The 13,328-nt window shown below is 45.7% G+C and overlaps 2 protein-coding genes across 3 annotated transcripts in view; both read right to left on the bottom strand.

Annotated features, from left to right (window-relative positions):
• The window catches only part of LOC135367910 (neuromedin-K receptor-like), a 69,460-nt gene that overhangs the window by 18,937 nt on the left and 37,195 nt on the right, over positions 1-13,328 (bottom strand). The gene's annotated exons all lie outside the window — the stretch shown is intronic.
• Positions 2,421-13,307, bottom strand: LOC135369461 (neuropeptide Y receptor type 2-like). The gene is made up of 3 exons (XM_064603049.1): positions 12,512-13,307; positions 3,938-3,996; positions 2,421-2,430 (listed from the first exon to the last, which is right to left on the bottom strand). Exons 1-3 carry the CDS (start codon positions 13,274-13,276, stop codon positions 2,421-2,423), a joined length of 834 nt encoding a protein of 277 aa, XP_064459119.1. The 5' UTR covers positions 13,277-13,307.

Genomic DNA, 13,328 nt, shown 5'->3' with positions numbered 1-13,328 from the left:
AGAAACCTCTGAGAGGAAGACTCCTCAATCATTTACGGGCCTTATCTGTAGCAGAACGTAAAAGATGACTCGTATGCTGTAAACGTATTTTTATTCGCGATGCATTAATTTTCGCGAATCGCGCATTCAGTCATTTGCGAAATTATTCGCGAGTACTTAATTTCGCGATTCCAGCGCCGTTTCCTTTCGCGGGACAAACGTCAAGCTTTGTTCGCGAGTACAATTTTGCACGATTTTTTTAGCGGTCGCCAAATTCGCGAAAATTAATACGTCGCGAATCAAAATACGTTTACTATATAAGGTGCTGGAAAACGAAAGCTTGAAAAATAAATTTCTCCAACTGGATCAGGTTTCAGGCTGCGCGAGTTTCTCCAACATGTAGCTTTTACTGAAAACAACCGTACTATGTGCTGCTACAAGGACAGTAATCAGTAAGACAGTAACAGCGCACACTGACATACGCACGCACTGATTACATGCTGTGAAGCTAGTGTTGTACACAGGTCATCGGACGTATGCGAATCGACGCCTGTATAATTTATTATTGTCTTCCTATGATGCTGTTGCAATTCCACTCCACTTGCGACAACTTGGCCACCCTGCTCGGCCCAGTCCTGCACAACCAGAGGGCAGCTACGACTACCCTCTTGAGCTTCCTCCGTGCCACCGGCCTCTCGACCAGCCTCTAAGGCACTTTTGTGTGTGTCTGTGTGTGTGTCTTTCCTTTCTTTCTTTTTCGTTTTCTTTTTATGGAAGGAATAGCAAGTCTGCCTATGCCTGACTAACCTTTCCTCGCTTTTTTATCCAATAAACATACTCCCACTTCAATACACACAACAAGAGGTAAATTGTTCTCAAAGGCGCGACGATGCTAGACACGTGATTTCTTTCCTGTGTGTAGCCCTGTGTCTCACCCGTGCACAACGTGGCATTTCCATTCTCTGCCTTATTAGAGATTTAAAATTATGCATTACAAAGGATGGTGTGAGAAACAAAGAAACGCTAACGATGGGGGGGGGGGGGGGAGGTGACAGCACTCTAGACAACGTCGCGTCTACAGGGTGTCCCAAAAAAACGTGCCATTGAATTATGATTAAAAAACTACACACCTAGAACCTTGCGGTCAACCGCATTTGTTCTTACTAGGTTTTTGCCACCTCCCGATGTAAATGTCGTGTAACGTAAGTTTAATTATGTAAATTTTTGCGAACTGAAGTCCGAAATTTACCGAAAGAGACCTTTACTTTGCAAATTTCCGTGTTTAGTTCGCAAATATTTACATAGTTAGACTTGCGATACATAACATTCGCATCAGGAGGTGGAAAAAACCTACTAAGAACAAATGCCGTTGATCACATGATTCTAGGTTGCGTAGCTTTTTAATTACAATTCAATGACACGTTTTCTGGGGCACCCTGTATAGAGAAAACACAGAAGCACAGGAGCCTTTTAGCATAACATACTATGCCATGTCCACCCGTTCGCATAACACATGGAAGAAGAATCTTACTTTCAAACTTCTCAATTTTTTTCTTTTCCATTCACTCACTCACTCACTCATCCACTATCTCTCGGGATAAAAATAAAGACCAACACAAAGACAGTTCTTTTTCCTTTTTTTTTTTTTCGCTTCATAAGATTGTCCTCGAGCGCTCAAGATAGCTGCTTCGTGTTTTTACTTTTTTGAGCCCATTCAACCGTAACGGGGTAACTAACAGCAACTCAATTATAGTTCAAGCTTCACTGCGCTCCATACGAAAGCTTGAGAGCAGAGGATAAAGTGATATATTTGTCCGACAGACTATGGACGCACTGCACAAAGCCGAACAAGCAAACTGTATGGTGGCGAGTCAGCAGTGATGAAGAGGAGTATTTATTCCGCACGCAAGCCAGTTCGTATATACGGGACGCGTCAGCGACAGCTGGGGTACAGCCGACAAATTTGTCAGCGTTTTTAGAGGTAACCTTTTCTATCTTCGTTACGTAAAGGTCTAGGCGAACACTTACGATGTAAACGAGAACACACGTAGGACACGGACTTCTCGAGCAAAGACTGATGAGGACGTTATATATTGCAGCGGAGCAATCTGGGCTAGTTGGCTACATAGCATGCTGGCGAAGCGCGAAACAGGAACACGGACACGCGGTAATAAATCACTGGACGTATAGCGGTGTACATACAGCAGCACTAAAAGCAAGCACCTGCCGAAGGCAAGCCAGACTCCATTCACAAAATCCCTCCCAATTAACATCAAGGAAAGCGACTCCCAGATCTGATAACTAGATCCCGGATTTTTAGGCACGAAAGAAAAAAAAAAAAAGACTTGTAGCCTTCTTCTAGGCGTCTATAAAAGGCGCTAAAAATCCCGATTGAGACACTAAAAATTATAGGCACTATAAATTGTTAACTTTTTGTTTTCCTATGTAGCTCTGAAAGTGCAAAAACAAAGTGAATAAATCAGTTTCGTAAGAACGATACCGCACAAGGGGGTTGTGACTGGTTTTCGAATCTTTTTGCTGCGCGAAATGCAAAACTTATCCATCCAACTACGGTCACAAGGCTTCTAACCATTGCCACCGGTGCCACGACAATTCGCATAAGGACTTGTCGCGGGTAGCATACTGGCGATATGGGCTTCGAGCATCGGAGGCTTTAGTCTAACGCGCACATTTCTTAGTCGTCGAATTTTTTAAGCTTCGACTTCTAGATTTCGTTTTCGGCATTACCACAGGGCTCGCCACAGTAGGCAAACATGGGGGATCAAGTCTGCTCACACTGGACGCGGCGTCACGTTCGCTCGTGCACCTTCCTGGCACTGACTGCCCGCGAGGAGGGCAGCTTCCTTAGGTTGCCAAACTGTAGAAATTGTACCGGGTCTGTACCCACTTTCGTACGTCACACGCCCTCCCCAGCATTGTACCGTGCGTCAAATTCGTTGTACGAAGAAAAAAAAAAAAAAGAAACTGAAAACCTTCGGGGACTCTTTTAGATGTAAACAGGCAATAGCGCTGCGAGTTCTAGATTGCGACAAAACCGTTACCAAACGTGCCTATATTTTATAATAACGACCCACGAAACACAATGCTGCAAGGAACGGAAGGAACGAGTAAGCGACTGCACCGAGTAACCGCTTTTGAATTCTCAGCTTTCATACCAGTACCTTTGAGATACTCGCTTCTTTTAAGCGATCGATGACTTCAAAAGGACGTGCGACGTATAACCGATATCAATTTTATCTGCACAACGGAGTTTCGCCACCGCTTAAATCCCAGCTTTAGGCATCTATACACCAAGATATGTACAAACGCCGGAATACGCATTCGTGGGCACTATGAAATCGATGAAGGAGATTCCCCAGCACACAATTCGTGCTCTTGTATTGAATAGGCATTTTTAGAGCCACACGAAAAAAGTAGGCATTTGTCTAGGAATCCGGGGCCTACTGATAACAAAACAGATGGGCATCAACAGATATATTCTGATCATGAAGTGGGGAGGTTTTCCACTCTAGGAGTGGAGCGGTACCCCATAGCTAGGGGTCTAATATGAGTGGTGTCAATGATGAGTGATGACGATGATGAGTGATGACGATGAGAGATGACGGGAATGATCGGAGCGGCGATGATCGTGATCGTGATGGTGGGAATGTCCGAGAGCGCTGTTGGGGTCCTTTGAGTCCTTTAGGCCTGTCGCCTAAAAAAAAAGTCAACTACATGACGTATAAGGCCGCCCTGGAGTGGGCCGCGGTATCCCAAGGGCCGAGGATGCTCGACAAGTTGAAGGGGCGGCAAGCCAAGGGTGGCAAGCTGTGACTGCAGTGTACGCTTCTCGTTGACATAGGTCCGACAGCGGAGGAGTATTTGTTCTACGTTGGCAAGTACACCACACTCGTTGCACATAGGGCTAGCCTCACAGCCGAGCTGGTAGCGATAGAACGGAGTGAAGGCCACATTCAGACGTTGCCCGTGGATGAGCGACTTCAGAGGACGAGGAAGCTTTGCAACAGATGGGCAACTTACGCAAGCGTTACCCGATATTGATATATGTTAGGTGCCGCTTCGACTATCTCTCGGCGGGACTTCCTCGCGGTGTCCGAACAGGATCGTTATTTCCTAAGAAAAATAAAATAACAAAATAAATTGGGGGAAAAGAAAGAACGCCCTGTTGGTTGCACGTGTTTTTGTATAACCAGGATTTTTTTCAGCGTCTAAATTGTGGATATTCTCAATAACGATACCATCGCCGAATTCAATAGTAAGCCTCTGAGACTCCGATCTAGGCCCCCTTCTTCAACGTTTCGGTACTCCTATACATGTTCGCAGAGTGCAGCGCGTATTTTTCGAGAAAATGTGACGAAAATGGGAAAGAGCGCGGCATCATGCATTTCCGAATGCAGCAAAAGGATCCGTAATGATTACGTTCTGGCTCTTTGCCCGTTGCCACCAGTGTAGGGGGGCGCTGAATAAATCCATGCTTTGTTGGACTCGGACGCACAAGGAACATATTTCGAAAGTCGTCAGCGAGTAGTAATGAGGTTTTGACTTCTTTGTCTGATCCCTAATGGCGCTGCCAGACGCACGGCCATTCTGCAGCTTCGCTTCGTTCACCAAGAGCCGCATGCGCGAAGGCCACCATCCGCGCCTTATGATGGGTTCATTCAGCTCAGGCGTTGTCACGACATTATCAATGTGTGCACAGGATCAACATGGTTCGAGGTTTATATATTATGTATTATGCATTGACGCATTTCAATTGTTCGCCAGGGCAAAAGACTCGTCCTGTTTGTTTCCTCGTTTTCAGGATTTCTCTTTAATCAGCTTCTACGTGACAACAACAACTTTATTTGATGATGATGACGATGATGAATGGGGAATTTCATCGCCAGGGGCGATACCCTACCTCATTGCTGGTGGTGTGATAGAATAGCTTCTGTGTAACGGTTCTGCAACGCATATGGAAACACGACGTGGAAGCTGTCTCTAAGGCGCCGTGTTTTTTAAATTCTGCGAGTTGTAACTATGCATAAAAATGTCCGCATTACATGCTCGGTGCACTGCGTTTCTACTTTTTCTACCTTATCTGCATGGAGGAGCACGGATAAAACAGGTACATAGCACGAGGCTGAAAACACCAGAACCACCATACAGAGCGATATTTCTTTTTTTCCCCAACCATTCCAACGCATTATCGTGGAGAATCCATCCCACGCGCTTGCAGAAACGTAAGCATTGTTAACGTCGGCGCCATTTGGAGGGCTAATTGCCTTTCGCTGTCAAAGGGAAGAAAGTAATTAGTGTAGGTGTTCCATGTTGCAGTAGCATCGGGTATACGGTAAGGCTACTTTTCCTGAGAATGATACCCATACTTTCGCCACGAAACGTGGCTGTTTCACCACGAAACAACTGACTGAAGAACGCGTACTCGCCCTCTTTGTTACTCATTAGGGGGGATATTTTTATTTAAAAAAGAATGGGAGGAAGGGTTAGTCAGGCGAAGGGCGACTGATTTCGCTTATTTGATCAGGAACCGGAACGGAAATATTTTCACTTATTCTTTCTTCCGCCTCCCCCCCCCTCTCTCTCTCTCTCTCTCTCTCTCTCGGCTCAACCGCCAGGACCGCCAGGGACCGAGACGCCTAGCTTCCATTTTTGTCTCTTCTGATATCGCGGTCTATGCGAGACAGAAAAATCTGTGTGCTGCAGTGCTTGCTTCCATCTTTTCTAAATGAGATGGAGCTGCAGGCGCCCTTAGGGCAGCCACCTTGCTCCAAGTCCTTCGCCCCTTCTTTTTTTCTCTTTTGCCTCTTCTGATCTTTCTGGTTGGCTTCGGGTGAAGCTTCAGCACAGCAAGCTTGAGTGGGTCGTTCCATGCGTCTCCAACACCCTCGGTGCTCGTAAGTGTGTGTGGGGTTGGCCCAGCAACAGTGCTGAACAAAAGTTTACGGAACACACTCTGGAGCATTCCTTCTTCAGAGCGACATGTTAGCAGTGAGTGGCATACCGTACGGACTTACAGACATGTGCCTAGGTAACCCAGTCACTTGTTTGCAAGTCCGTATGGTACCACTCGCTGCAAGCGTGTCGCTCTCAGGATGTACTGCAGCGGACCATGAACGATGACACCGTGCCGTTGTCGTCGCGCGCCATAGCACACGCTCTTCAGTTGTATCGCCCAAGTCCTGAAGTTCATTGATCGATTGATTTGTTGTTTAATGGCGCAACAACAAAAGCCCCGAAGAGAGGCAGTGGGTTCCGAATGTCCGTCCTTCCGGGACATGTCATCACCGTAGAGGGACACACCTTTGATGGGCGGAACCGTTTCGTCACTGCGTTGAAGAGTAGTTTACGCAAGGTTTAGGCGAAATCTCGAAATAGCCTTTGGAACCTGAGCGCAAGTAAACAGTGACATCGAGCTTCGAGACCAGGGGTTCCCATTTCGGTACAGGATCGATCAGATTGAAATTGTATAGGTCGTTATAAGGTGCTTGGTGTATATTTTTCCGAGGACCTATCCCGGGAGTGCCACATATCCCATGTAAAGGTCAAAATATCAAGATGGATATTTTCTTATATAGGACTTTTTCTTATATAGGACTTTTTTTTATATGGGGCTTTTGAACCGTCTGCGTCATTTCTTGCCTTTGAGGGTGAAATTACTTGTATACAATTTACTAATTTATTCTGTCTTGCGCTATTGCCTTTTAGTCTGGGGCACTGGAGCGCTGAGAGACAGTAACTAGTTTACTGACCTTACAGAAACTGGCGGTTCGTATAATAGATGTACCTTACGATGCGCACACACAGCCTTTGTTCACCACTTTCAAGATAATGAAGATAACCAGTATGTACAACTACCATATGTTCAAGTCTTTTCTAGTTGCTACACGACAAAATAATAACGCCATGTTATCCTCGTTTGCGTTACGACACTTGTCACAACGTATACTTGTCACTGTGACAAATGGACAATACCCAGGTTTAGGACTAACTATACGGCCATCAGTCCCTCTCTTATACCCTTCCGTGTGGTTTGAACAGTTTTCATACCCAGAAGGTGTACATCAATGACCTCTCCTTTTCTTCCTTAAGATCGTTGTTTATTTAATTTGATATTCGGGATATAGCGGCTCAATTTCTTGTTACTTTGTACACAATGCCATTATAGTATTCTGTCATGGTTGTGTTAGTTTTAAAGGTCTATTTTTATGTCAAATAGCGTTCCATATTTCGCACTAAAGAGATTATCTTGTGCATTTGCTGCATGCCGTCGCGACGATCATGTTAAAGGGGTAATGCCCTTGTCAATGCAGCCTGGTGCTGCATTTTGGCTTCCCCCTGATTGTGTTTTTCTCTGGAAGTTGCAATAAAGCATAGTTTATGGTATCGTTATCGTATCGTTAATGTCGGCTCGCCCTTGGGGTTCAGTTCTTAATCAACGCACTTTACTCTAAGGGCTCGCATTACATTTACATCACCTGGCATCTCCTCAGAGTAAGGTCGCATGCAAGTTTACACAGCGCGTTACACGGTAAACAATGTCGATGATCGTTTCTTTGACCTTAAGGTGGTTTGATGTTTTTTGGCGCAATAACATCAGAGGTCATAACCTTAAGGTGGTGGCAGGGACAGAAACACAACTACTTGCAAGAACTCGCTCTCTTTTTTGCATTAGCTCCGCGAAGCAACTGTTGCTATGAGCGGCGTACAAGTATGGATGGAGAGAGGACAGCAGGAGGGAGTGGAGGACAGGCGGGGTAGTGTGCGTCCTGGGTCGACTTCGGGGGGGGGGACTGTGCCGACATTCGTCTGAAATCGTTCATCACCTCATCATCAGGACACATCTCATCCTGCCCCATTGTGCCTTGGGGTAGTGGGCCGCACCTTACGGTGCGAATTTCCCCATTCATTATCATTAATTTATTTGTTGTTGTTGTTGTTTCGTCTGGAAAGTCTTCAGAAAACTCAGGGAACAGAACAGAACCTGCTGTAAGGAAGTTCTCCACATCCCTGTATCATGCTTGGATCGAAGCTACGTCTGAGCAAGAATATAGGCGTACATACTTTGGGTAGGAATATTGAACATTCAGCGGGACGTTGCAAAGCCTCTTTATTCGCTGTCCCGCGTACCGGAATTTATATTGCCCTATCGCTTCACTAGCAGAAACAACTGGGTCGGTTGGTATATATTCTTTGCTAGCGACAGGACGAACATACCGCGACTATTCGAGACAATGTGCGACTGTGCGACTATTCGTTTTCTTTCGTGTATTAGTCCCTACGTTCGTCCTGTCGCCCGCTTCACAAGCGACAGAAAGGATGGTTGCCGAGTGCTTGCTTTTTGTTAGCTGTCGCACAGAATAAAGTAAAAGCATAAAAATGGCAAGAGCGAGACAGTGACCCGAATAAAGATCGATGTCTAAGCAACAGCAAATTGCTGTCTTCGGAGTCAAGTGATGACGAAATCCGCGTTGCGGCGAAAGTCTCCATGCAGAAAGAAACTTAAGAGTCTGGCACTGGTTAAGAAAGTGTTTCGGAAGAGGCTCATGAAAGATATTGGCTTACCATCACGTTTCCTAACGAGAAACGTGCTGTGGTTCTGGCGGGGTGCTCCGGTTCAATTTACGGAGTCTTTCCTGGACATTGTTGCAAGCATCACTTTAAGCGGCCTGAAGTAGCGGACCATCAGGTGTAAAAGCCCACACTTTATTTTTCTTTTCTTTTTTTACTATGACAGCTCCTTACCTCCTACTATAGTAGCTATGCTGCACTGCAGCTAGTACCCACCAGTTACTATAGTGTCTGCCCTGCTGTTCCTGTCGTCGCATACTACGGGAAATGTTACCCACACGAAGGGTTGGTTACCGAAAATAATGGCGTTTCGGATTATGTTTCCGGTACGTAAAAAAGTCGTTTCTGTTTCCGTTTCCGAAGCATAATTTCCTTTCTGTTTCTGAGCTATTTTCGTTATTTCCGCTATTTCGGTTTCGTTGAGATTGTTACGTGTGTTCACGACATTACAATGTTCCTTCTATCCTGAGGCGGATTTAAGGGGGAGGGGGGCGGCCGCCCCCCCCCTCCCCCATGACAGACCCTTAAATCCGGCCCTGCTTCTATCGACTCCCGGATCTTGTAGCAACACGGTGTAAACAGACTGACAGTACTGTTGAACGCAAACACTGAGGAGTTAATGCAACGTCCATCAGGGATCTAAATACATTAACTTAAACTAAAATTTTAAAAGAGAGGGAGGAGGAGGGTAACGTTCTGTTAATTCGGTTTCCGTTATCGTTACCAGCCTTGAATTTCGTTTCCGTGTCGATTTCTGGTATTGGAAAGGAAAATAATTGTTCCTATGTTTTCATTCTCGTTTCCTGCAGAATTCAGGTAGTTAACGTTTCCCGTTGCCGCTACAGTTTCCGGTAACCAACCCTGCCCGTACAACTCCCTCATACCATTTGCATTCTGTTCATATGTTTCCATTTTTTTTTTAACATTCAGATCAAATTCAAAACTTTTATTCGTCTTTTGAAGCAGCGCCACGTGTCCTGCTATACGAAGAAACTGTAGCCATACGAATAATTAGTTACCAAAAACAAATTTTCGGACTTCGTATTCTAGTGACATTTCACATAAAATCTATCTAAAATATATTATTATGTCTGTACGATGACTATTAAGCGACTTTTTCTGCCACGTGGAAGTCGCGACAAAATGGTCCTAGAACACGCAAAATATCACGATGGCGCCTAAGCACGACAACAGGACGACGTGCACGAATCCCTCGCTTCAGAGACTCCACTTGTTCATTCTTTTTCGTTTTTTTACATTTTATTGTATTTTATTTGTCGCTTTATAGGCTGCAAGCTTTCCAGCACCCTTCTATCATAAGCAGTTCGGTGACGACAATGGATAGCTTCTCGTAATGCAAACATGTTGACGTACCGACGACGTTTCTCCAACGCTCCTTTCTTACGCGACATCCTCCCGGCATCTCCTCGGCTTCTTTTTATTGCCCAATGCTCATTCCCTTCACTTTCTCACGTCTGACCGCTCATCCGTATAGTATCCTACGATCACAGAGGAAGCTGGAGAGGTCGTTCTATTTCCAGTGTCTCACCCCGGAAGAATTTTTGCACATGTGCTTTGAACGTTTTGGGGAGGATGGGCGATATGAAGCAATCATGTACTTTCGTACATTCAACTTTTCATGCTGAGAGCAGAAAGTGCCGAGTGGTTAGAAAAAGTCGTCCGGATAGCCCGTACGGTATCTGCCACATTACAGTCGTGGGTAAATTACTTTTAAAAAGTAACTGAGTTACAGTTACAGTTAGAGTTACTTTCTTGGTCGAGTAACTAGCTACAGTTACTGAGAGAAAGTAACTTAGTTACGTTACAGTTACTTTTAATAAAAATGATGACTATGAGAGGGTGATACAATTGTTAAAAACATACATTTATTTACATTTACTGAAGTGCGATAAAAGCTGTCTTGCACTAAACCAGAAGCAGTACAAGTTAATACGCGGTTATCCCACACGGAAAAATACGACTTGTGCATGCAACCTGGCGCATCGCGGTGAAAAAGAAAAGCACGGTAACACGCACGCGTTTCGTACCGTGTAGAGAGAGAGAGACATACACAAGGACAAGGAACTCGCCTCAAGATGCTTTTTCAGGTTTGAAGTTTACGTCCTGTTTGCCGAGTACGTCTTATTCCATAGCGTGCACTTTGCAATTAAATTATTCTCGCCCTTCCATGATAAAAACTCGAAGCTTGCTTCATAGAGCGGCCACGGAAGCTTGTCATAGCAACAACCGGCCGGATTAGCCATTGCACTGGTCGGAGCGCAAGTGAGCTGACCGGGGAGTTTCTCTTTGTGCATAATCATTCCCTTGTCCATATCCACAGGAGGCAGGATCCCGTGCAAGGGCAGTGACACTGTTACTCACTATTCACTCACTATTACTATGGCTCACTCCGACCGTCGAGGGTCACTAACTTCAACTAATTTCTGTTCGCAAAGCTGGAATTCCCTGCTTGGTATAGAACCCAAGGCACGGGGCACATACCGATTACGGATAAAAGGAAGGAAGACACTGTTAGGGGGAAGTAGGTGGAAGGTAGGTCGAAAGGAACGGTCATGTATTCGAGTAACTAGTTACATTTTGCAGTCACATTCACAGAAATAGTAACTAGTTACAGTTAAAAGCTACTTCTCTGGAAATGTAACTAGTTACCCCCGAGAGTAACTAGTTACAGTTACAAGTTAAAAGTAATTTAGTTACTACCCAAGACTGTGCAGCCACAATCACGAAATGCAGTTTGCTAACAGCAGCAACAATTTCCCGGCTGCGGTCTGGCGATGAAACCCCCCATTCATTCTCTTAAGAATAAAGTTGTTGTTATTGCAATTTCGCGGAAGCTGCTCCGGGTGTAGAGCTCTGCAGATGAAGATTTAATTTCAAGTTTCAAGGTGCAGGAAATACGCTTCCAAGTGCCTCTCTCAAATTTCGACTTGGGAACTGTTCAGTACTTGCGGAGGTACTTCCTTTTCTTTTTTTCAATTACTTTTCGTGCGCTAGAGGTGTTAAGCGATGTGTCTGTTTCAGCCCTTGTCTTATTGTCTGATCTAAATAAGAAATCGCGTGAAGCCCGCAGCGAGTGTCGCATAAGTACAAGATAAGCTCTTGCGCAACTCTGAACCACTTCAACTCTCCATCTTGCGGCCGTTACGAAACGCCCCTAAAGTCTTAAAGTCTTAAGACTTCAAAAGCTTTAGTTGCGACGTCGGTTGAGAAATCTAGAATTTATGAACTACCACATTTCATTTGCAAATATCGAAGGAGTACATCACATACGATCACAATGCAGTCGCACTGTAAGTTAGAAACGCTCGAAAGGTTACTCCTCCTTCAGTTTACCAACCACAAAGAGATTGCTCTTTTTTGTTGTTGTTGTTGTTTATGCTTTTCTTTTTTTACACAAACACTTATGCGGTTGAAGGTTGGTAAAATAAATCGCAATAAACGTCGGTAGGAGTCATTGCGGTTCTATAATGCCCAAGTAGCCTTTTCTCGTGCCACTTGATTTCACACGAACTTATTCACACACATACACACACTATCTCGGTCCGCACGTATGCATGATATATACCGTTCCAAATAAACTTCTGAAGAGTGACACATGTACAGCTTGGGACAAAAGTTTACACAACACCGGTAGTGTCGCATTTCACACATTGGAGCGGCACCCTAGCAGCAAACAGGCGGGGGACACACATACTGAGAGATGAATAGAATAGCCGGTCACTCGTTTCTTATTCGATCTCTTGCTGATAGCTAGCAGGAGGGTGGCTCCGACGAAGAAATACAACAGTGTTGCGTTCCTTGAACTTTTGTCTCAAGCTGTACCTTCGCTTAGCACCCGCCGAAAAAACATGTACCCCATATACCACGTGTACCAGAAGGAGAGCAAAGGTAATAGGCCCCCGCAAAAGTGGATGATACCAACCTTCCTCTTGTTGCGAGTGATGGTCGCGTCCCGCGTCCTCTCCGCGTTACCAGGCGTCTTGCAGTCTTTCATCGCCCGCCAAATCATCCCGTACGTGTAACTAATAACGCACAGGGGCAAGAAATACTGCAGTCCCACAAGCACGTGATTGTATATCTTCCACGAGAACGGCGGCAGCACCGCATTGATGCAGAACGGCCTGGACACGTCTCCGGACCTTGTGTCGAACACCAAGGTCACACGTAACGCGACAGCGTACGGCAGGGCGACCACGGACGATGCTATCCACACGATGCCGATGAAAACTTTCGCGTTGAACTTTGAACAACACCGCGCTCTCAACGGAGACGTTATGGCGCGGTAGCGGTCAAGCGCTATGGCCGTTAGCGTGAAGATGGACACGTTCACGGAGAGTACCTGGACGAAAGGGCAGAACGCGCACATGAACTCCGGCAACTCCCAGCGTTGTAGGAGAGCCGCTTGGAATTGAAACGGGATAGAAAATAAACCGATGATGACGTCAGCTACGGCGAGGTTGGCAATGAAGAAGTTAGTGACGGTTTTCATTCGCCTGCAAGAGGCCACAATCCACAAGACGATGATGTTCCCGATGACGGAGACGAGGGAGATGAACCCATAGCAGACCGAGAGGAGGACAATGATCTCGACGGGGACCTGGTAGAGTTGACTGTCGAACGGGAGTGATCTGTTGAAGAAGACCGTGAAGTTGACGTCGAGAAGTGCGGCACTGTCGTTGGGATACATCGCGCGCAAGCGAAGGCCGCGCGGCTGTGTGATCCGCGCGGGAGTTTGCCCG

Source organism: Ornithodoros turicata, chromosome 9 (genome assembly GCF_037126465.1).
Source record: "Ornithodoros turicata isolate Travis chromosome 9, ASM3712646v1, whole genome shotgun sequence".
NCBI classification, from domain to species: Eukaryota; Metazoa; Arthropoda; class Arachnida; order Ixodida; family Argasidae; genus Ornithodoros; species Ornithodoros turicata.
Note: the sequence above shows the minus strand (reverse complement) of the source record. Positions and strands in the feature narration are given on the sequence as shown.

Coding starts and splice junctions, on each gene's coding strand:
- LOC135369461 (XM_064603049.1), bottom strand. CDS start 13,276: ATGTATCCCAACGACAGTGCCGCACTTCTCGACGTCAACTTCACGGTC. Junction 3,997..12,511: donor TCACTCGCAACAAGAGGAAG/GTTGGTATCATC, acceptor TCTGTTGCAAAG/CTTCCTCGTCCTCTGAAGTC.